This window comes from Heteronotia binoei, chromosome 8 (genome assembly GCF_032191835.1).
Source record: "Heteronotia binoei isolate CCM8104 ecotype False Entrance Well chromosome 8, APGP_CSIRO_Hbin_v1, whole genome shotgun sequence".
In the NCBI taxonomy this organism is placed as follows: Eukaryota; Metazoa; Chordata; class Lepidosauria; order Squamata; family Gekkonidae; genus Heteronotia; species Heteronotia binoei.
The window spans coordinates 34,616,834-34,642,263 of NC_083230.1; the positions used below are offsets into that span (position 1 = coordinate 34,616,834).

Genomic DNA, 25,430 nt, shown 5'->3' on the forward strand with positions numbered 1-25,430 from the left:
AAAAATCAGAATAAGATGATGGAGAAAGAAGGGATATGGACTTGGCTTGATAAAGGAGGAGGGACCTTTTTTGCAGAAATCATATTTTGAGAGAAGACTTGGAAGAGGGATAGGAGGATGCTTCCCAGTTGGAAGGAAATATAGGTTGAAATATGGGGCAAAATTGGAGAATGAAGGTCAGAAGGAAATGAAGAGCGTTAATGGAAGGGCAGTAGCAAGCAAGAGAACAAGAGGGTATGTGAGAGCATGAAAGAACATTGTATTCAAGGACTCAAGTATCCAGGTAACAACAAGATGGTACCAAGACTGAAGGAGAGGGAAGGCGTGGCCATAATGATATGCAGTATCACTGCAACAAAAGCATTCTGAATTTGCTGAGAAAAGCTGAAAGAGTAAATCAGGGGTCCCCATTTTTTTTTTAAGGCAGTGGGCACTTCTGGAATTTTGAGGGAATAGTGAGCACTACCCCAAAATGGCTACCACAGGAGGTGGAGCCAAATCCAAGATGGCTACCACAAGAAGTTGAGCAAAGCACAATACCTGCCTCATTGTTTTGCAGAAGAATCATGTGGTAGCCATGCTGAACCCCTGCTCTGCTCATTGGTCTGTCAAGGTTAATATCTCTGTACTTTGGTTGGAAGCATGGTCCAGCCATGATATTGTTACGGAAAATGCTTGGGGGTCTCTTCTTTTTATAGGGAAATTAGCAAGAGGAAGACTTAGGTAGAGCTAATTGAAGCAGAGGTCTTTTCTACCTATGGTGCAGAGGTCTGGTTTCAGAAAGAAAGACTCCAGAGTAAATATATTTTAAAATGTTTACTGGAAAAATATGTAAAAGGTATAATCACAGACACAAACAATAAAATACACACACTCAAGGGCTAGGAAAAATAGAGATGATTGAGGGATATTTCAGGGATTGTTGAAGAGGGTGATATTACCTGTTCCAAATGTACAGATGTCCATTTAGAAATTAAAGATGGAGACGTGAACTGCCATTGTGCCTTGTCAGAGTAATGGGGGAAAAACCTATGTTTCCAAATTGAACAAAGAGGTGTGGCTTGCTCTCATCTTTTATGGGGTTTGAAGGGGTGAAGATCCTCCTGTAACTTAATGGTCATTGATGGGTTTTTCCTGGGCAACTGAATGGATTCCCAGTTCAAGACAATAGGTGAGGCTGACACAGTAATGTTTGCTCGGATGGGTCATGATGGGTTTAATGTTTGTAATCAATTTAACTTTGATACTCTGAGAAGGTGTCAGTGTAGAAAAAAAAGGATTTGTGCAATTTGGCAGACATTAACATAGAAGTAAATAAAAGAAGCTGAGTTGTAGTAAGGAGGACAAGCAGATGGACCATTAACTGTGGCTGAAGATTAAGACATGAGTCATACTTTACCTGAGAACCCTTATTGTTTAAACATTCTGTTGGGAGGGAGAGAGAGGCCAGACCAGGAGGACACGTATGTTGTAATCAGAACAAGCTCTGACACTTTGCAGAGAGTGGCTTCCCTTGGCCTGTTTCTGACAAGCATCCATTTTGTTTCCAGAGCTGGGAACTCTGCTTGTGGGTGCTCCCATATGAGGTAGGCAGCGTCTCCTGGCCACAATACTAACCTTGACAGACTAATAAATAAAAGCTCCTGGCAACAGTAGAAGTTAGCAGAAGAGAGTACTGTTTATACTCTTCAGTGAATTTGATAATAAAAGCATGAGAACCATCCTGCTGGATCAGACTAGTAGTCTATCTAGTCCATGTTATTATTTCACAAAGCAGCTAACCAGTTGCCCTTGGGAGTCAACAAAGAGGGCATATAAAGGTCAAGGCCTTCCCCTGCTGTTGCACTGTACTGGTATTCAGAAGTACAAAATTTGAATCCATTGCTTCAGACCAACACGGCTGCCCACCTGAATCTGTTTCCTGGTATTCAGAAGTTGTGCTCTGGGAATGGAGGGGGCTCTTAGTCATCATTGCTAATATCCACTGGAGAACCTATCTTCTGTGAATCTGTGTAATTGCCTTTTAAGATGCCCAAGCTTGTCTTAGTATTTTACTGGTCCTCAAAATGGCATGGAGGCCCTAACGCTGAGAAATTAGCATTAATCACATTTAAAAAAAACAAAAAACCCACCTTAATACAGTTCATGGATGAGGTAACAGCACTGCTGGAGAGTGGGTTTTCTTTTTTTTTTCTTTCTTTTTTTTGGGGGGGGGGGGGGGTTGGCAGCCTTAAAAATTGCATTGATGAGCTACACCACCCTTCACTGGCATTATGGAATGTGACCATATATACTGTTGCTCTCTAGACAGCTGCTGAAATTTTGATAAAATATCCCTTCACCAGAAGAAAAAAATCCTACACAACAAATTATTAGCAATTGTATTTAATAATGATTTTGCAGAAAAGGCCCTAGTGAAGGAAATGTCTTAAGGATGAAGCTTTGACTGTGAGGTCTGACCATGATTGGTCATGATTATGCCTTAATAAATATTCCAGTTTTCCAAGGATGACCCCTATGATTTGCCAAGCCCTGTCACCATCTTCCTCCTCCTCCTCATCAGAGATGCCAAGTAAGGAAGTACTAAGCGCACCATCTGCTACCCCAGTTTGGATTCTGCTTCTTAATGCTGCTTCAGATCATTTCTCTGTGTTCCCTTTCCTGCTGCTTCGAATGAAGCAGAGCAGAAGCATCTGAATTGGTGAAGGGGAAATGACAAAATAACAGGAGTGGGGTTGCAGATATATTGGGGGGCAAGGCATGGAAGTGGAGAAGTAAATTGATATAAGATGAAGAGAGACAGTGCTTTTATAAGCGATGTACACACATTCTAATTTCTGTCTGCATTATTCATGATAATTAAAGATGCCAGCTATCAGTCATTCTTTAATAACTCCACAGGAAGCCTTTACTCAGGTTCTTCATTCACCATTTTTTATTACTGTGCAGGAGACAATTTTCTCCTGCAATATTTACACGCAGAGCTACCTTGTTGTTTTGATGGCAAATGCTGTCCCAAGTGTGCTTAAGTGATGATCATTAAGTCCCAGCAGAGCCCGTGCTAGGCTTTTTAGTGCCCTATGCAAAGTTACGTATTTGCCCCACCCCCCGCCCTATTTAAGAAAAATGTTCCAGGCTTAATATGAGAAGCCGGCCCTGGACATATGAACAATGGATGCAGCCCAATTCATTACAGGGTATATGTGGTGTATTCACCACTGCTCTCTACTTTACATTAAGATCCATTTCAGGCTTTGCCTTTTCTTTCCTCCAAAGTCATTTCCCCGCTCCCCCTAAGAATTTTAGCTGATTTCTCCAGAGTCAGCAGTCAAGGAACATGCTGGCAACTATTTAGTCTCAGACTTAGACCATGCAGTAACTTTAAAAACAGATTTCTAAAAGTACACTCACTGGCAGACTTGACCCACAGGGGGCTTTCCACCCTCGCTGCCACCTTTTTAGCAAACTTTCATAGGAACCAATCAAAAGATTTTTCAGTTTCCCTTCAACATATAAAAAGACTTTGTTTAGTCAACCAAGGAGACAGAGGAAGGACCTCAGAAAATGGGAACGAATACTTGCTGCAGAGAATTCCCTCAAGAGGTAGAAGATGCCTAAGAGCAAAGGGGACTGTAGATCAGGGAGGGTTGAATAGCTGTGCAGAGCTGGGCCCCAGCAACCTGACAAGAGCTACTCTAGGGTTGCCAGGTCTATGTTAGAAAATATCTGGAGACTTTGGGGGTGGGGCCTCAGCATGGTCCAATGCCATAGAGTCCACCCTTCAAAGCAGCCATTTTCTCCAGGGGAGCTGATCTCTGCCAGCTGGAGATCAGTTGTAAAAGTGGAAGATCTCCAGGCCCCACCTGGAGGCTGGCAACCCCAAGCTAGTCTCAAAGCAAAATCCATGAAGAAAGTCCTGGGAAGAGGAGATCCTCTCCCATCAGAACTCTGGTAGACAAGTCCTTAGAAGACCATAACTTTTCATTGATTGCAGGGACGGGGGGGTAGGGAGCTTTCCTGCACCCAGTTCTGCATTTTTCTATTGCTTGTGTCAAGTTGGTGTTGAATATGAAAGAATATTGTTTGTTTGGATCTGAGGAGAAGCAAGTGAAGAAACATCTCACAGGAGCTTTCTTTGCTGTCTATCTAACAACACACAAAGGAGGGAGAGGGTATCACAACTGGTGCAGTTGCTCTCTTCTCTCTTGCTTACCCCCCATTTTATCACCCAACTTCACTATCCAGTGCTGCTGCCATCATTCTCCTGCGCACGCACTTACTGGGCTCTTTCGCTTATCCGTCTCCCTTCCCACCCTTGCCCCCCTCCTATTCTGTTCCCCTCAAATGCCTGCCTTCATCCGGGTCTAATGTAAAGAAATCTCATACTCTGCTCTTTCCCTTCTGCCACTCTGGCAATTAGGTGAAGTTTACTTTGTCCTTTACTGTCACTCTGACAGAGAGAGTGCCCGGGAATCAACAAGGCCCAAGGAGAGAGGGAAAGGGAGGAGGAGAAAGCAAAAGAGAAAGGAGAGCGACGATAACGGGAAGAGGAGAGGGGTTGCTTCCACGCCGTTCCCATCACCTCTCCTAGCCACACACACTCCCATGAAATCCTGTTGGGGACTTCCAGCTCCCACATCTTGCTGCTTTTCCTCTAGTTATGAGGCTTGGTGGATGTTGAAAGAAGTGAAAGCAAGAAAAGGAGAGACACAAAGGAAAGAAAGGAAACAGAGAGAAAAGAAAAGAGAAAGAAGTGAAAGAAAGGAGAGAATGAAGCGAAAGGAAGGAGGGGAGAGGGGAGGCAGTGGCGCTTGGGATGAAGCCCTTCCTTTCGGGCAGTGGTGCGTTGCCCTCCTGACCCATTAGCCAGCTCACTGACCTGCTGCTGGAGGGGCTGGCTGTGGTTGCTACTGTTGTTGGCGAGGGGGGTGTGTGGTCAGAGCAGCTGCTAGCAGGACTGTGATGTGGAGGGTGAGCAGGAGGGACCCGAGCAGGAGCTCGCACCATCCTCCTGTAGTGTGTGGCTTTAGAGTTCCTCTGCTGAGCGGCTGCGCTGCCACCGCCGCCACCAGAACGAGAGGGAGGAAAAGCAAACAAACAAGGCGAGAAGCGCTTGCAGTTCAGTGGCCACTTTATGCACCTTGGGAAAGGAAGGGGCAGATACTTGTTGGACGAGTCAGCCATGGATTCCAGCACTAAAGGAAGGAGCCCCTTGACTAAGGCAGCAAATATCCAAGGTGAATTCTAGGACATTCATTTGCCCAAATGCCTATTCCATCCCACTCCCCCCACCTCGCTTCCCAAGGAGGAGAGCGGCACACAGAGCTACAGTCCAGGGAGAAGCGCCCCGACAGCTGCTTGGCCCCTGCGGCATGGAGTGCACAGCTGGGTGACTTGCCCACAGGTTTTGCATGTTAGGGGGAAGAGAAGCGGCAGAGAAGGCACAGCAGCAGAGAAGAGGGCACCAGCCAGGCAGTCACTGGGCAGATCAGCCCCCCACAGCGCTTCTTCAGGCTGCAGTGGCCGGAAGCCAGTGCAATCAGCCACAGGCCGCAGCTCTCTGGCAGCACCAGGCTCCCTCAAGCAGGCTCCGGAGGGAAACAAACTGCTGCAAAGGCTGCATGCATGAATGCGCCTGCTCTCCCCCCCCCCGCCCCCACAAATCACAGCCGGGTCTAGGACAGCAGGCAGCAGCAGCAAGGCCGGATTAACAATTAGGCCAAGTAGGCACTTGCCTATGGGCCCCATGCCTTTAGGGGCCCCAGGTTGGCTTCCCCCCCCCATTTCCCCCCTGCTTGCAGCCCTCCCAGCCTGCACCTGAGCCACTCTTTGCCTGACTTACCTGGTGCGGCTGCTGCTGGTGTTGTCACCAAGTTTGCCTCTCTCTGCCTCTCCCCTGCAGCTTTGTCAAAGGGGCTTTTGAGAAGGTGTCTCAGGCTGCAGCGGGGGCCATGGGCAGCAGGGCTGGCATTCTGACTTCGAGATAATTTGCAAGGGGGGCCCTGAGATTTTTACTGCCTAGGTGCCTCCACGGGGTTTAATTCGGCACTGAGCAGCAGACACACAATAATGGCTGGCGCTGGGCGCAAGTACTTCAGGTGAGTATGTGACTGCCTTCGGATTGAGCCCGCCACCCTTTGGCCAGCCTCTGCCCTAGGCAGCCACCTACTCCCATGCACCAGCCGTGAGTCCCAAACTCATATTCCCCGACTCTTCTTTTTGCCCAAGTGAAAATTAAGCACATCTCTCACATGTCCAAATTCAAGTGAGGCAGGTTACCAGGCTATTAAACAATTTCAGAGGCGATTTGTGAAGATATGTAAAGTAGAAAAGGGTGAAAGGAGAAGAACAAATTGCTTTTGTGTGCCTTTGATTTTAAGCCCTGAGGCAGAATTTCAAGCAGGTTGTCTTTGTTGTTTTGGCTCCCTAAATAGCAGCACAGGGTTCTTAGCTTGTAGTTTGAAAGTCACATTGAATTTGGATACATTGCATATGTGTGAGATGGCTTCTTTGAAATGGTTCAGCTGCACAAGGGAAAGGAAGACCCACTGTCATTTACAATTCTGTATATCTGGACTCTTCAGTAAAGCCCCGTGCACGAACAGAAAACCAGTCTGTTTATAGTCTTGAGAAAGAGCTTTGCTATTGTAAAGAATTATGGTTCACTACAAATTTTGCTTAATGTAAAAATGTTGGTTCAGACTTAAGGCCTAGAAATACTTTCTCACAGAGATAGAACAACAAGAGTGTCACTTTCAGGCTAACTTTCATTTGGCTGGGGGAGGGTACAATCCTCCCTAGGTCTCTTAATTGGCAAATTCCTAACATTTGAAGGAATGATCTTGCTACCTGAGGAACTAGACCACTAATCTGCTGTTAGACCATCACATGTTTCAAAAACAAGTGAACAGAGTTACATAAGAACATAAGAGAAGCCATGTTGGATCAGGCCAATGGCCCATCCAGTCCAACACTCTGTGTCACACAGTGGCCAATATATAAATTATGTGTGTGTGTATATGTATACACACACACACACACACATTCACTGTGGCTAATAGCCACTGATGGACCTCTGCTCCATATTTTTATCCAATCCCCTCTTGAAGCTGGCTGTGCTTGTAGCCGCCACCACCTCCTGTGGCAGTGAATTCCACATGTTAATCATCCTTTGGGTGAAGAAGTACATCCTTTTATCCGTTTTTAACCTGACTGCTCAACAATTTCATTGAATGCCCACGAGTTCTTGTATTGTGAGAAAGGGAGAAAAGTACTTCTCTCTCTACGCTCTCCATCTCATGCATAATCTTGTAAACCTCTATCATGTCACCCCGCAGTCGACGTTTCTCCAAGCTAAAGAGCCCCAAGCGTTTTAACCTTTCTTCATAGTTGCCCTTTTCTGCACTTTTTTCAATGCTATAATATCCTTTTTGAGGTGCGGTGACCAGAATTGCACACAGTATTCCAAATGAGACCGCACTATCAATTTATACAGGGGCATTATGATACTGGCTGATTTGTTTTCAATTCCCTTCCTAATAATTCCCAGCATAGCGCTGGCCTTTTTTATTGCAATTGCACACTGTCTCGACATTTTCAGTGCGTTATCTACCACGACCCCAAGATCTCTCTCTTGGTCAGTCTCTGCCAGTTCACACCCCATCAGCTTGTATTTGTAGCTGGGATTCTTGGCCCCAATGTGCATTACTTTGCACTTGGCCACACTGAACCTCATCTGCCACGTTGACGCTTACTCACCCAGCCTCAACAGATCCCTTTGGAGTGCTTCACAATCTTCTCTGGTTCTCACCACCCTGAACAATTTAGTGTCATCTGCAAACTTGGCCACTTCACTGCTTACTTCCAACTCCAAATCATTTATGAACAAGTTAAAGAGCATGGAACCCAGTACTGAGCCCTGTGGCACCCCACTGCTTACTGTCCTCCACTGTGAAGACTGCCCATTTATACTCACTCTCTGCTTCCTAGTAATTAGCCAGTTTTGATCCACAAGAGGACATCATCATCTCTCTGATTCTGATTGGTCCCTCTGGGCCCAAGGCCCATTGGAATCCTTTGCTATGTTAGCCAGCCTTTTGTTTTGTTGGTAGCTTTGTGATTACTTGGCAAGCAATATATCAGTGGTAGCTCAGCTCAGAAGCCATCTTGACTGCTGTTTCTGCATGGCCTGAAGCCCTGCTTTGTCTCCGAGACAATTGTTGGTAAATGCTGGTAATTGTTTAACATTGTATTTGCTATGTTGTATATGCTTAGATTGTTTATGCTTAATTATGCTATGTTGTATATGCTTAGATAGTTGTTGTTGTTTATGCTATGTTGTATATGCTTAGATTGTATATGCTTAATTGTTTAATATTGTATTTGCTATGTTGTATATGCTTAGGTTTCTTGTTTTTATCCTTCACAGTCATGTCCTTTAAGAGATACCTTTGCACTTTAATAAAACGATTATATTGTTTAACCTGGTGTGGTTTCTTGTCTCATATAGGTTAAAGTCTTGGACCTGACCACCTACTGGTAACATTTTAGTTTGGGAACTCAGACTGGAATTCAGCCTTGCAGGCCTGACTTTTCTGTTAATTCCCAGAGAAGCTCAGAGGCTTTGATGTTGGGGGAAATAGTCAAGAACAGGCTGGTGGCAGATATGGTTTTAGGCTGGAGTGAGAACTATCCTCCTTCCAGTAATTTTGTAAACTGTTTTACCTTGCTCTTTGGCTCCAGGTCTTTTCTCATCCCTGGCTTGGGGTGAGGGGAAACTGTGACAGTTATGTTTCCAAAAACCCTGAATTCATTCATATGCTACTTACAGGTGGAGGCAAAACTGATTGACAAGCTGGATAGCTTGATGTCAGAGGGCAAAGGTGATGAAACTTACCGAGAACTCTTCAACAGTATGTGAGTAATAAATCTATATTTTGAGAGTTGGCTTGGAGAATAATTTCATTGTGGAGTTAAAACTGCAGATGTAGCTACAGTGTTGGGGGTAGGGTGCTTTATCTTCCTGAAATCTCTTTAATTAGGGTTAATTACCTAAACAAGCATTGTCCTTGGGTTTTTAATCACAAAGACTGTAGGTTTTTCAGTTTAGAGTGGCAGAGCAAATTTCATTCATTTAACTGTTAAAAATTGAAATGCTAAGAGGAACAGTAAGCATTTTTAAAACTGTATGTGAGCATTCGAAAAGATATGTCTTGAAACTTTCACAGTTTTTTTAAAAAAAAATAATGTTGTCCAGATTTGCAAGAGAGTAAGGTTGGAAGCTGGCGTTTTTAACTGGTCATTTACTGCTCCAGTAGATCATATTGTTAGCAATTAGGAAGGTGTAACCCAAACACGTAAATATCTCTGAATGCCTGTCTGTAGCCAAAACACATTGGGTACAGTCCTATCAAAATTAAGCACTTGAAAGAACTGCTGATTTCAATGGCGAGTTGTTGAGGCTCAGCTTGCTTTGCATGCAGAGGTCTCAGACCCTATAGTAAGAAAGCTTCATATGTTGCTATGTTTAATAGATGTAAGCTTGTTTTCTTCCATTTTATGCAGTGGTGTCTATGAGTGAAGCCCGTGGAACCTAAAAGTGCTTAATTTTGACAGAATTGTATTAGTAATTCTTTATTGCTTTAGTATTACTGGTTCCATAATTTCCAGTTTCCATTTTAAATCACAGACATCTCTGTCATGCCTTCTCAAAATATTGAAGTAGACTGAATGAAAAAGAATGACTTAGAACTACTTTCAGAAATCTTGCCAACTAAAACAAGTAATGTAACAAGTTTGATGTACTTACTGCATGATATATATTTCACCCCCCCACATGTGTATATGTGAATACACACAAACATATTTTATTTATGTTTGTGTGTGTTCACCCCACTTAAAGACCATCAAAATCTGATGATGATTATTATTATTCCTTATATTTTAACAGAATGCTAAAATCTGAAGTAGATGGCTTGAGTCAGCTAAATGCTGATTATGCAAGGGAAAAGAGAAGTATGGATAGTGGCTGTTATCCAAATCCTATCTTTATGCATTATGCAGCAGCTGAGAAGGCAGGAAGGTGAAGTAGCTCTTCTTGCTGAGGCCCAGGGGCAGCACTGGGGTTTTTGCTTCTCCCATGCCTGCATTCCCATTCGTGCCCCCCATGGGGGTTGAAGCAAGATTGTGCCACCTCTTTTGTCCACCTGACTGTGCAAAAGGGGTGGCAGGACTGCTCTGCCTCACTCCGAGGCTGCTTCCCCTGCAAGGGAAGGCAGACTTGGAGTGAAGCCATTTTCCTCCAAGCCCAGCTGGGAAGTCGGGCTCAGAAGAGAGACAACTGGTGTGCCATCCTACCGCTCTCAGCTTCCTGGGGTCTTGTGACCTGGGAAGCCGAGTGGGGGAGTGGTGGGAGTGAGCACCTAAAGACACCCTATAGGTGATGGGGCACCCCGGGCAGCTGCCTACCTTACCTACTCCTATGCACCAGCTATTCTGAGACCTTTTCAAATGCTGGAGCAGCTATTAGAGAAGTGAATGTATGCCCAGTTCTCTATTGCTACTAGACATTATCAATGGCTAGCCAGTTTTTAAAAAGAGACACTTTCCTTTGGGAACAGTACTCAATTTCAAGTTCACTGGCAATAGAAAGCTTTACTTAAACTCTGCTCTGATTTGTTTATTTAAAACATTTGTATGCTGCCTTTCCGGTTGATCAGTCTGCAATGTGGTGTTCACAAAGCATTAGAGCAATTTGAAACAATATTAAATAATTCAATAAAAAACACATTGCAAAACAGCAGGGATGAGGGCCAATAGGTGTTATTTTGTTGTTGTTCAGTCGCACAGTCGAGTCCGACTCTTTGTGACCCCATGGACCAAGACACACCAGGCCCTGCTGTCTTCCACCATCCTCCGAAGTCTGCACAAATTCATGTTAGTTACATCAGTAATGCTGTCCAGCTATCTCATCTTTTGCCGTTCCCTTCTTTTGCCTTCTGTCTTTCCCAGCATCAGGATCTTCTCCAGGGAGTGCTCCCTTCTCATTTGGTGGCCAAAGTATTTGAGCTTCAGCTTCAGCATCTGACTTTCCAGGGAACAGTCAGGGTTCATTTCCCTTAGGACTGACTTTGATCTTCTTGCAGTCCAAGGGACTCTCAAGATTCTTCTCCAGCACCACAGCTTGAAAGCATCTATTCTTCTGCACTTGGCCTTCCTTATGGTCCAACTCTCACAGCCATACATTATTACGGGGAATACCATCGCTTTGACTATATGGACTTTTGTTGGCAGAGTGATGTCTCTGCTTTTTATTATACTGCCCAGGTTCGCCATAGCTATCCTCCCAAGGAGCAAATGTCTTTTAATTTAATGGCTATAGTCACGATCTGCAGTGATCTTGGATCCCAGAAATGTGAAGTCTGTCATGACTTCCATGTCTTCCCTTTCTATTTGCCAAGGAGTGATGGGGCCGGATGCCATGATCTTAGTTTTTTTGATGTTGAGTTTCAAGCCTACTTTTGTGCCGTCAATGAAGAGAAATAGATGTTTTTCTGGTACTCTCGTGCTTTCCAGAGCCAGTTTGGTGTAGTGGTTAAGTGTGCAGACGCTTATCTGGGAGAACCGGGTTTGATTCCCCACTCCTCCACTTGCACCTGCTAGCATGGCCTTGGGTCAGCCATAGCTCTGGCAGAGGTTGTCCTTGAAAGGGCAGCTGCTGTGAGAGCCCTCTCCAGCCCCACCCACCTCACAGGGTGTCTGTTGTGGGGGAGGAAGGTAAAGGAGATTGTGAGCCACTCTGAGACTCTTCGGAGTGGAGGGCGGGATATAAATCCAATATCATCTTCTTCTTCTTCTCCTCCTCCTCCTCCTCCTCCTCCATAATCCAGTGAATGTTGGCAATTTGATCTCTAGTTCCTCGACATCTCCAAAACCCAGCTTGAACTTCTGGTAGTTCCCGATCTACGTACTGCTGAAGCCTGGCTTGTAGGATATTTAACATGACCTTGCTGGCATGTGAAAAGAGTGCAATGGTGCGATAGTTTGAACAATCTTTGGCATTATCCTTCTTTGGGATTGGAATATAAACTGACCTTTTCCAATCCTGTGGCCACTGTTGTGTATTCCAAATTTGTTGACGTAATGTGTGCATCACTTTAACAACATCATCTTTTAGGACTTTGAATAGCTCAACTGGGATACCGTCATCTCCACTGGCTTTGTTGTTAGTAATGCTTTCTAAGGCCAATTTGACTTCACACTCCAGGATGTCTGGCTCAAGATCAGCAATATCACCATCATGGTTGTCAAGGACATTGAGATCCTTCTTCTATAATTCTTCTGTGTATTCTTGACACCTCTTCCTAATCTCTTCTGCTTATGTTAGGTCCCTATTGTTTTTGTCCTTTATCATGGCCATCTTTGCACAAAACATTCCCTTGATTTCTTCAGTTTTCTTGAAGAGATTTCTTGTCCTTCCCATTCTGTTATTTTCCTCTATTGCTCTGCATTGTTCCTTCAGGAAGGCCTCCTTATCTCTCCTTGCTGTTCTCTGGAAATCTGCATTCAATTGGGTAAATCTTTCCTTTTCACCTTTGCCTTTCGCTTTCCTTCTTTCCTCAGCTATTTGTAAAGCCTCATCAAACAGCCACTTTGCTTTCTTGCATTTCTTTTTCTTTGGGATGGTGCTGATTGTTGCCTTCTGTACAATGTCACGAACCTCCGTCCATAGTTCTTCAAACACTCTATCTATCAACTCTAGTTCCTTAAACCTATTCTTCACCTCCACTGTATATTCATAAAGGATGTGATCAAGGTCAAACCTGGATGACCTAATGGCTTCCCCATGTTTTCTTCAGTTTAAGCCTGAATTTTGCAATGTGTAGCTCATGATCTGAGCTGCAGTCAGCTCCAGGTCTTGTTTTTGCTGATTCTAAGGTGCTTCTCCATCTTGACTGCAGAGTATATAATCAATCTGATTTCTGTGTTGCCCATCAGGTTATATCCATGTGTAGAGTTGCCTTTTAGGTTGTTGGAAGAGGGTGTTTGCTATGACCATCTTGTTCTCTTGACAAAACTCTATTAGCCTTTGCCCAGCTTCATTTTGTTTTCCAAGGCCAAACTTGTCAGTTGTTCCGGTTACCTTTTGACTTCCTACTTGGTATTCCAGTCCCGTATGATGAGGAGGACATCTTTTCTGGGTGTTAGTTCTAGAAGGTGTTGTAGATCTTCATAGAACTGGTCCACTTCAGCTTCTTCTGCGTCAGTGGTTGGGGCATAGACTTGGATTACTGTGATATTGGTTTGCCTTGGATACGGACTGAGATTTTTGAGATTATATCCCATTACTGCCTTCCTCACTCTCTTGTTAACTATAAAGGCCACACCATTTCTTCTTTGGGACTCTTGCCCACAGTAATGTATGTAGTGATTCTCTGAGTTAAATTCACCCATTCCTGTCCATTTTAGTTCAGTGATTCCCAAGATGTCGAGGTTCAGTCTTGCCATCTCTTGTTTGACTACATCCAGTTTACTTTGATTCATAGATCTTACATTCCACGTTCCAATGCAGTATTGTTCTTTGCGGCATTGGACTTTCCTTTCACCATTAGACACATCCACAGCTGAGCGTCCTTTCTGCTCTGGCCCAGCCGCTTCACTCTTTCTGTGGTTACTTGTGCTTGTCCTCCGCTCTTCCCCAGTAGCATATTGGGCACCTTCTGACCTGAGGGGCTCATCTTCCAGTGCCATATCTTTTAGCCTTTTGTTACTGTCCATGGGGTTTCATTGGAAGGATACTGGAGTGTGTTGCCGTTTCCTTCTCCAGTGAATCGCATTTTGTCTGGGTTCTCAGCTGTGGCCTGTCCATCTTAGGTGGCCCTGCATGGCATAGCCCACAGCCTCACTGAACTGCGCAAGCCTTTCGTTACCTCAAGGCAGCAATCCATGAGTATTATTAGGAGTATGCTAAATGATACAATACACATGGGCATGTAGCCCTCTATGGTGAACAATGTATTATATTTTTGTCAAACAAATATAGGCAAATATAACTATCAAATATAAGCAAAGCAGCCAGCCAGACACTGTCAATGTGCACTAAGAGTGTGCACTAAGGGCAGGGCTTCTTTTTTGCCAGAACGCACAGGAACGCAGTTCTGGCTGGCTTGGTGTCAGGGGGTGTGGCCTAATATGCAAATGAGTCCCTGCTGGGCTTTTTCTACAAAGAGCCCTGTGTTAAACAATGGTGACATCAGGGGGTGTGGTCTAATATGCAAATGAGTTCCTGTCGGGCATTTCTACAAAGAAAGCCCTGACTAAGGGTATTCTGAGAGTGTTTTGTTTTATGAACAGAGAGATAGAATACATTGCATAACGGCAGTGGCTAATAGCACATATGACTGAAAAGACTTATGTACGTAAGGATCTGAAAGGCAAGTTTTTATTATTGTTAGCTAAAGGGAATGGTAGGAAGGAAACTCCTTTGTAATTAAAGTATTTCTACCAGTTTTTGTCATGGTGTTTAAACTTTTTTTTAAAAAAAAAATTAAAGTAATATTTCCATAAAATCTGTTTTGGGAAACTACATACCTCAAATGCATAATTCAGTGGAGGTGATACTGCAGTTGTGTATGCCCCAAGTATAGTTATATAAAAAATGGATTCCCCCCCCCCCCCATAAGTCTGCTTTAAAGTTTTAAATTTTCAATTGGTTAGTTCTTGTTGTTTTTGCATCTTTAAAAACTGAGTAGGCAAATCTTATATTTTCACTAACGCTTTGCTACAGTATTTAACTACCTTTAATTCAGTTATAATACTTCTGCTAGGTATGTAATTTTTGTGTGTGCTTAAAGGTGTTTTGAAATTGGGTTTATAATATAATAGCAGTAGGAATAAGGCCCGTTGTGGAGGGAAATACATCAGGCTCTAGAAAGAGGCTCTGAGTGGCTGCCCCCCCACCCTTGCTGTCTTCCCAATCACTCACACAAGTGAAGGCATTCACTCCCCCCAACTTTGGTATCTTCCCACCCACCCAAGGTAGCCATTTTCAGAAGGGGAACTGATCTGACTTCAGCTTTCTATCTCCTTCCCCCTCTCTGCAGCCTCTAACTAGGAAAAGTACATTCTGTCTCCACAGTGTGGACCAAAGCAGTTTACATCATTCACCTCCTCCCCTTTTGATCTGCACAACAACCCTGTGAGGTAGGTTAGGCTGCAAGTCTGTGACTGGTCTGAAATCACAGTGTGGACTAAAGCAGGAGGGAAGCAGTCTCAGCAGGGTATAATGACACAAAGTCCACTTTGCAAAGCAGCCGTTTTTTCTAGTGAAGCTGATCTTTGTAATCTGGAGAGCAGCTGTAATTCTGTGTGATCTCCAGCCCTCACCTGGAGAGTCTGTGCAACCAAAACAGAGAATCACAGCAAAGAAAGGTACGGGAACCTAAAGCACAAGGCTTTCATGAAAACCAGACTCAAAATGGACAGTAGATCTACAAAATTATCACTATCAATAAATATATATTATAAATTTCAAGGCAGTGAACTCAATCAGTCACTCATACAATACAAGGAATGTATTCACCAGGTAGAGGGGAGGCTATCAGCCCACTCAGAAGTGTCTTGGTTCCCTTAATGATTGATTCACCCCTGTCTGTGAGCTTAAATTACGCTGAGAATGTATAGCTGGTCTTAGATCAGAATAGGAATTCCAGGTCCTAGTCTGAAACTCAACCACTACATCACACTGACTTTGGGGTGGCTGCTTTTGAACAGTGCAAGCAGCCGGATCTGGGTGAGTCATGGAAGTCCCATGGTAGGAAATTGCCAAACTGTTGCTGCCGAGTCTGGTCCCAATGAATCCTCCTTTAAAGGCCCAAACAGTCCTGAAAACTTGCCTGACATCACCTTGTGAGCTTCCATGGGAGATTGGAGTTTTGATCCTGAGTCTCTCAGATCCTACTCTGAAGTTCTGATTGCTACATCACACTGGCTTTCATAGGGGGGCAGCTGTTGAACAGTAGCAAGTAGCCAGGCTTAGATGAGTCATACAAGTCGGGTCACCCAGTGATTGCTGCCAGGCCTGGTTCCAATGAATCGTCTTTCAAAAGCCCCAAAAGCTGTATTTCTTCGCCAGCTTCACTTTGCCTTCCTTCCCTACCCTGGAACTCTCTACCCAGGAAAACTGTGACCTGTGCATGGAGATTGGCTGGTCCAGGCACCACTGTCTGCCTCACTTTGTGAGGGGTTTGACCATGAAGGCTGCCATCATCTCCCCTGCCTCATGTGAGGCATGACTGGGCCAGAAAACAGAGGGGATGGGAATGAATTCAAGTCCCCAGCAAGGTACAAGATCCAAAAGTGTAAGGTGATACATAAGAACATAAGAGAAGCCATGTTAGATCAGGCCAATGGCCCATGCAGTCCAACACTGTGTCACACAGTGGCCAAAAAAAAAAATTATATATATATATATATATATATATATATACATACATACACACACACACACTGTGGCTAATAGCCACTGATGGACCTCTGCTCCATATTTTTATCTAACCCCCTCTTGAAGGTGGAGTCTAAAAATCTGTGAGCTAGCTCACGCTAACTCAGTTTAGAAGGAACACTGGTCTAGACCTAACCCATTGTCTCATTCAGTGGAGAGGTCTCCAACAGCTGCATAGTAGTTCATGCAGCTCTTAGAAGTCCCAGGAAAAGATCATTAAAAGTTCTAAGACTTTTTAAAAGGCATCTATTTTATAGTACTTTTATCTGTGCTGCTTAGTGGACAGCATTTCTGATACCCTTCCTGGTCCATGTTCTGTTTCTGGGACAGAACAAAATTTGGTAATGTGCTGGGGAAGGGTGGAGTAATAAAGGTATTTTTCATTACTCAAGAGTAGCTCTCCCGACCTGTGTCTTGGTGCTGTTATTTCTAATGCATCTTTATTGATGTATCTTCTGAAATGTAATAGACAAAAGACCAAATTGGTCTTTATTTTGCCCCTCTGTAGATTTATGAAGAGCTATGCTAAGCTCTAAAGAATTCTTCAGACTGTTTTGCATCTTATTTTCAGGATCTGCACAGGTATGGGAGATAAGTCTCCCCACAGTGCAACAGTAACACTGGAATGCATTTTGTTAGTCCTTGAACTTGTGTTTTTTTAATCTTAAATTGCAATTGTCCTGTTCGACATTGTCGACCTCGACCTGTTGACCCACTGCATCACTGACATAGATGTTTGTGGGGTAGTTTTACAATGGCCTTAAGGCCCTGAATTTAGATGTATATACCACCCTTCTCTTAATTCACAGAGCTCAGGGCGGTTAACAACAGGAACTGTACAATTTAAAATCCAATTAAAATAGCTAAAAATAAATACACACACACACATATTTAAAAGCCTGGTGGAACATCTCTGTCTTGCACATCCTGCAGAGTTGCATGAGGTTCTGCAGACATGGATGTTGTTTGGCAGAGGGTTCCGCCAGGTAGGAGCCAGGGCAGAGAAACATACCTGCAGGACCACCTCTTCCCATATGTCCCACAAAGGGCCTTAAGATCAAGCCCATCAATATCAATTGGTAGTCTCCGACCCAAAAGGTGTCTGTTTGGCTTTGGCTAGGGCCAGGGCCTTTTTGACCGTGGTGGGATGAGCTCCCCATGGAGATCACGGCCCTGTGGGACTTATTGCAGTTCCACGGGGACTGTAAGACAGAGCTCTTCCACCAGGCCTTTAGTTAAGGCTACAGGCACCTGATACAATTGACCGTCTGTTGCAAATTGTCCTAGACCTGGCTTGTAGCTGCTTACATGAGTTATGCTTGTTAGGAACTGAATTGAACATCAGAATGTTATTGAGCAGATGGGTAGAGAGCACTCCTGAGTTAAACCTATGCCTGGGCACCCAGCTACCATGGAACTCAGGTGGCGCTAGTGCACTCCCTAAGGACCAAGTTATGCCAGGGTGGAGCAGGAGAGGAAGCAGTGCTGTTTGCAAGGCAGTTGCCATGGCGATTCCGCTGGAGCGTGGACTCCCGGCATACAGCTGAGGAGAGGGCAGAAGGAGGGGAGGGATGACACAGACTCACAAGATTGGCCAGTCCTGGGGCAGGTGCCATCACAAGACAGGCACAAATTAGAAGTCTCAATGTGTGGATGAGACAATGGTGTAGGGAGGAAGGGTTTAAGTTTGTTAGGCACTGGGATGCTTTCTGGAACAAGCGGGAGCTGTACAAAAGAGATGGTCTCCACTTGTCCCCAGATGGAACCAGGCTGCTGGAGCTTAAAATCAAAAAGGTGGCAGAGCAGTTTTTAAACTAAATCTTGGGGGAAAGCCAACAGGAGATGAAATGTCTCTGGTTCGGGAGGACTCAAAGAGATGAAGGGTTAGCTGTTACTTTTCTACCAGGTAATGGATCAGAGTTGTCCACTGAGATGGTGACAAACAGTATGGAGTGTCTGCCAAAGTCTCGAGGCGGCAGGAGGAAAGTTGCGGGCCTAGCTTGCCTGGGAAATTACAGATGTTTGTATGCAAATGCTAGAAGTGTTCGAAGTAAAATTGGTGAGTTGGAATATTTAGTGTTGGGAGAAAACATAGACATTGTGGGAATTTCAGAAACTTGGTGGAATGAGGAGAATCAGTGGGACACGGTGATTCCTGGATATAAGTTATATCAGAAGGACAGGGAGGGAAGGGTTGCAGGTGGTGTGGCTCTGTATGTCGGAGAGGGTATACGGTCCAGTAAGACTGAGGTCAGAGAATTAGATTCCCTTCTAGAAATGCTTTGAGTTGAAATAGAGGGCCCAAAAGGAAATTTAACTATGGGAGTTTTTTATCGCCCACCAAATCAAAAGATAGAGGACGATTATAATATGATGAAAGGATTAAAGATAGTGGCTAAATGTAAAAACTGTGTTGTAATAGGTGATTTTAACTACCCACAGATTGATTGGGTCAATATGTGTTCAGGTCAAGAGAAAGAGATTGAGTTTCTTGATGCTCTCAATGACTGTGCTATGGAGCAGCTGGTCTCAGAACCTACCAGGGGTGGGGTGATCCTGGATTTGGTCCTAAGTAATGGCAAAGACTTGGTGAGAGATGTAAAAGTGATTGCACCGCTTGGGAGCAGTGACCATAACGTTATTGATTTCACCATCTGTATAAATAGAAAGTTGCCCCAAAAGACCAGCACAACCACGTTTAACTTTAAAAGGGGCAAATTCTTTGAGATGAGGAGGCATGTGAAGAGGAAACTGAAAAGAAAGGTAAATACAGTCAAAACTTTTGGGGAAGCTTGGAGGCTATTTAAAACTACAATCCTAGAAGCTCAGATAAAATATATACCACAACTTAGGAAAGGCACAAACAGGTATAAGAAAAGGCCTGCATGGTTAACAAACAAAGTAATGGAAGCTGTAAAAGGTAAGAAGGACTCCTTTAAGCGGTGGAAAGCTAGTCCAAGTGAGATTAATAAAAGGGAACACAGGCTGTGGCAAATCAAATGCAAGACTGTGATCAGGCAGGCAAAAAGGGATTATGTGGAGCATATTGCAAAAAACATAAAGACCAACAATAAAAATTTCTTCTAATATATTAGAAGCAGGAAACCAGCCAGGGAGACAGTGGGGCCCTTGGATGACCATGGGGACAAAGGATTACTGAAGGAGGATAGGGAAATGGCTGAGAAGCTGAATGCAATTTTTTCCTCCGTCTTCACTGTGGAAGACGAGAAGTGTTTCCCCACTCCAGAACCACTAATTTTGGAAGGGGTGTTGAAAGACCTGAGTCAGATTGAGGTGACAAGAGAGGAGGTCCTACAACTGATAGACAAATTAAAAACTAATAAGTCACCAGGTCCGGATGGCATACATCCAAGAGTTCTGAAAGAACTCAAAGGTGAACTTGTGGGTTTTCTGACAAAAATATGTAATCTTTCATTGAAATCTGCCTCCGTTCCTGAGGACTGGAAGGTAGCAAATGTCACCCCCATCTTTAAAAAAGGGTTCCAGAGGAGATCCGGGAAATTACACGCCAGTCAGTCTGACTTCAATACCGGGAAAATTGGTAGAAACCATTATCAAGGACAGAATGAGTAGGCATATTGATGAACACGGGTTATTGAGGAAGACTCAGCATGGGTTCTGTAAGGGAAGATCTTGCCTCACTATCCGGTTACATTTCTTTGAGGGGGTGAACAAACATGTGGACAAAGGGGACCCAATAGATGTTGTTTACCTTGACTTCCAGAAAGCTTTTGATAAAGTTCCTCATCAAAGGCTCCTTAGAAAGCTCAAGAGTCATGGAGAAAAAGGACAGGTCCTCTTGTGGATCAAAAACTGGCTAATTAATAGGAAGCAGAGAGTGAATATAAATGGGCAGTCTTCACAGTGGAGGACGGTAAGCAGTGGGGTGCTGCAGGGCTCAGTACTGGGTCCCATGCTCTTTTACTTGTTCATAAATGATTTAGAGTTGGGAGTGAGCAGTGAAGTGGCCAAGTTTGCAGATGACACTAAATTGTTAAGGGTGGTGAGAACCAGAGAGGATTGTGAGGCACTCCAAAGGGATCTGTTGTGGCTGGGTGAGTGGGCGTCAACATGGCAGATGAGGTTTAGTGTGGCCAAGTGTAAAGTAATGCACATAGGGGCCAAGAATCCCAGCTACAAATACAAGTTGATGGGGTGTGAACTGGCAGAGACTGACCAAGAGAGAGATCTTGGGGTCGTGGTAGATAACTCACTGAAAATGTCAAGACAGTGTGCGATTGCAATAAAAAAGGCCAACGCCATGCTGGGAATTATTAGGAAGGGAATTGAAAACAAATCAGCCAGTATCATAATGCCCCTGTAAAAATCGATGGTGCGGTCTCATTTGGAATACTGTGTGCAATTCTGGTCACCGCACCTCAAAAAGGATATTATAGCATTGGAAAAAGTCCAGAAAAGGGCAACTAGAACAATGAAAGGGTTGGAACACTTTCCCTATGAAGAAAGGTTAAAACACTTGGGGCTCTTTAGCTTGGAGAAACATCGACTGCGGAGTGACATGATAGAGGTTTACAAGATAATGCGTGGGATGGAGAAAGTAGAGAAAGAAATACTTTTCTCCCTTTCACACAATACAAGAACTCGTGGGTATTCGATGAAATTGCTGAGCAATCAGGTTAAAATGGATAAAAGGAAGTACTTCTTCACCCAAAGGGTGATTAACATGTGGAATTCACTGCCACAGGAGGTGGTGGCGGCTACAAGCATAGCCATCTTCAAGAGGGGGTTAGATAAAAATATGGAGCAGAGGTCCATCAGTGGCTATTAGCCACAGTGTGTGTGTGTGTATGTATGTATATATATATATATGTGTGTGTGTGTGTATACACACACACACACACACACAAAATTTTGGCCACTGTGTGACACAGCGTGTTGGACTGGATGGGCCATTGGCCTGATCCAACATGGCTTCTCTTATGTTCTGATGTTCTTACAAGTGACAGTTGGGGAAGGGGAGAGGCATCTCTGGAGAGACCGACTGCCTTCCCACCCCGCTCTCTGATAGAGACCCCTGCCACTGACAGGCATATCAGTAGAGTCATTTGCTCTGCCAGCATGCCAAAAACAAACAGGAAACCCACCCAAATAACACACAATGAATAACTGTACACTCACTAAAGCTAGTCAAAACATATGCATATGAATGAAAAAATATACAAATGTACAGGGAGTCCCAACGTGTTAGCATTTTCCATGGGCAAGCTCCCAGCAAATATATTGAATACACCCACTGCCATGGCTCCCCCCAACACTGACTCTGAGAACTCCAGTGACTCAGCACCCCCCCCCCCCGCTAAATGTGCTTTGCCCACCCCCCCTGGTGCCAGATGAACTCCATTCTGGAGCAGAGACAGTGTTTGAAGCCCCAGCCATGCATGCATTACATTGGCGACCCCGCCCCCCAGGTTGTGTCATTTCCCTCTTCTCTGTGCTGCAAGCACAACAGCCCCATGAGTTTGGTCAGACTGAGGAGATGCATCTGGCCCAAGGCAACCCTCCCCCCCCATCTCCCTTGGTACGAGTGGAGAGGAGACCCTCTGACACCCCCCATCCAGCGATAAGGTGGCTCATTTGCTCAGACCACTCCCTGCCCTCGTGTACAAAGAAGCCCTCTTAGATATTCCCTCAGGAAGCCCATAGGGGGAGTGGCAGATGGGGTGGGGAGCGGTGGGGCAGCGAGGACCTTGTAACTCTACCTGTAACGGAAACCAAGCAGGAGAAACAACATTGGGACACAACGCAGATTTTATTGCACTGGAATCCAGTGGGACAGCATCCTGGTTGGAAATGGGAAAAACTTGCTGGGGAAGAGGCTCCACTTCAAGGGGAGGGGCTGGAACAGCTGACTGAGTAGAGTCAGGGGGAGTTTGCCATACCCAGAAGCTTCTCTGTCTAATCTCCACCTGCAAAACAGAGAAACAGATCCATGGCACCCAGGAATGAGGGCCATACCAGCTGTTGCCATGGATGTCTTGTCAGGATCTGCAGAGGCAGCCCAGGGGTTGGACACAACCTTTCCAGCACATGATGGAACCAACCAACTCACACTCACCTGTCCTGGATTGCTTGCAGTCCATCATCCGCAGCAGCTGCAGCTCACAGCTGTGTCCAGCAAGGGAATGATTTAACAGTTTCCAGTTTCCAAACTAGCTCACCACAAGCTCCAGAGCAGCTGCCTGACCCCCCCCCCCCCCTATCGTGTGCCCTGCTGAGGGTAAGAACTGGGCAGGGGACAGACTATCCCATGGAAAACTATCTCACCCCATGTCTGAGCTCACCACTGAGCTTGAGTGCCAGAAACACTTTCAAGCCACCCAGCCTTGAGCAGGGGAGTGGGGAGGAAAGTTTGGGGTGCTTGCTCGCACCTACCTGTCTGTGTCTCTTACGTGCTGAGCCTCTGGAGGTAGAGTACCAGTTGGAATTCTGAAATGGGAGAGGTTAGCCACAGAGTAGAGGCTTTGCTCTCCTTGCATGTCGAAGTGCTCGCCCTGTACCATGTGCCCTCTCTGTGCATCACCCACCACCAAAGTGCCTCAATCTGAGTCCATACAGCAGAGAGCTCTGAGATAGATTCCCCTGCCATGCACCCTGCCTAAAGAGTTGTGCGAGGCCTGAGCAGAAGTTGTTGTGGGATGGGGGCCTCCGCAATTGGGTGCTGGAGAGGGGACTTGACCAGCCCAGGGCAGAAGGGGATTGGTGCAGTCCATAGTCAGCTCCCTGAAGAGTTTTGAGGATAAGTCAGCAACAGGGGCAGACTTTATTTTCATGATCCATGGGAGCCAATGGGGGGTACGCCAGCTTTTCCCCTGTCATAACTTTACACCTCTCATGGGGGGGCTCGTTTGAGGCTGAAAAATCTTAGGAAGCCAACTAACTCTGGCCACACACCCAACACTGCCCCCACCTATGCCCGTGTGGTCATCTATGCCTCAGTTGTGCTGACGCCCAGCTGCTGCACCCCTACGCCGGCAGCCATGGGCCACTTGGGTGCTTCCTGTGCCAACATAAGTCCCATTTATACTGATGTAACTTCTTACGCAGGCGTAAATGAAACTTACATCAATGTTAGAGTTAGTTTGCTTCCAGAGCACTTTCACTGCCCCCCCCCCCTTTAGGGTTGTGCTATTAGGCAACCTTTGCCATCTTGTCGTTTTAATAACTGCATATTGAACACTGCTTAATTGAGATTTTGTTTTGGTTTTTGATGATGTATTGTATCATATTTGTGTTTGTTACCCACCCTGAGCCTGCCTTGGTGGGATGGGCAGGATAGAAATCTCATAAATAAATAAATGAATTATAAATAATCAGTTTGGCTCTATTCTCTATAGGCTTTTTCGCACTGACCTTAATCGGCAGCGACGCCCCTCTTCAGCACGCAGGATCTGCCCGGATTTCGCACCAATTGCCGCGGAGCACCCGGAAGAGCCGTTTCCATTTGCACCGCAAAAGCCGCGGGACTTTCCGGCTCTTCCGGGTGCTCCGCGGCAATTGGTGCGAAATCCGGGCAGATCCTGCGCGCTGAAGAGGGGCGTCGCTGCCGATTAAGGTCAGTGCGAAAACGCCCTATGAGAATAGAGATGCTGAGGACAGTCAGTGTTCCATACAATAACACAGCTGGATTTAGTTATTGTCAGCTTCTCTACTGCATTCAGCAGTAGCGTATAACATGTTTAGTCATTATAATGTGGCTAGCATTTCTCCCCTTATGGACGATATTCAAATGAAAGTTTCTATAGATTATTATTATTATTATTATTATTATTATTATTATTATTATTATTATTATTATTATTATTATTATTATTATTATTATTATTATTATTATTAATTTTAATGTTAGATTTACATCCCGTCCATTCTACGAAGACTCAAGGCAGCTAACAACATAAACAATATCAAAACAGTAAAACAATCAGGTAAAATCTCAATGGTGCTACTTCATCTATTCAGACAGGATCATGTAGCATTTTCCTTTCTCCAAAGCGGTCAGATTCTAGGCAGTTGGTACTAATGCGAGATAGATCCAGGTGAAGTGGCAGCCCTTTCCCATTTAGATGTCATATGCCGTCTGAAACAATTCAGTCTTGCAGGCCCTCCAGAACTGCAATAAGTCCCGCAGGGCCCTGATGGCTTCTGGGAGGGTGTTCCAGATTATTGGGGCTGCCACTGAGAAGGCTCTTGCTCTGGTGGAATTTAGCCTAGCCTCTTTTAGCCCAGGGACAACCAAAAGATTTTTGAGAACTTGATCAAAGTGTTTCTGGGGAACATGTGGGGCAAGGCGGTCCTGCAAATAGATAGGTCCTAGACCATATAGGGTTTTGAAGGTTAATACCAGAACCTTGAAACAGATTCAGTATGCAGCCAGTGCAGCGCATTATTTTATGACATTTCAGATTGCTTATTTTGTAGAGACTTTGTAAAGAGAGCCAGGAAGGTGCCTGTTGCGGGGGAGAGGAAGGGTCTGTGATTATAAGCCACTCTGAGACTCCTTCAGGAGAGAAAAGCAAGGTATGAAGATCTATGATGATGATGATACATTTCAGATGAGGTATATGTGGTAGTTCTTCCCATTCTGAGTTAAAATGTAGCTTTTCCTTTTCTTTCTTCACTCGTGTGTTTTTGTAACTTGATTCTGCCATGTGTTCATAAGCACTTTTCACAAACAGGGCAGAAACGGAGATGGGATCTGGTGCCACACTGTGTGCTCCAGGATCAGGGCATGGAGAGTTTTAACTTTGCCCACCAGAAATTCTCTCACAACATCCTTTCTGGATACTACAAATATCCACTGCCAGACAGTTTGCTTGTAATATCTTTTGAAGCACATTCACCACTTTTAGAATGACTTGTACAGTGGTCAATGTTAAAGACCTTTTATAGA

The 25,430-nt window shown here is 44.8% G+C and overlaps 1 protein-coding gene across 8 annotated transcripts in view; it reads left to right on the top strand.

The window, feature by feature from the left end:
- Nucleotides 1-25,430, top strand: part of DOCK4 (dedicator of cytokinesis 4) — a 434,871-nt gene that overhangs the window by 330,649 nt on the left and 78,792 nt on the right. For all 8 annotated transcript variants that reach the window (XM_060244887.1, XM_060244888.1, XM_060244891.1 and 5 more), the window contains exon 32: nt 8,831-8,916. In XM_060244887.1, coding sequence (XP_060100870.1) covers nt 8,831-8,916 — 86 coding nt within the window. The remainder of the gene's footprint in view (nt 1-8,830; nt 8,917-25,430) is intronic.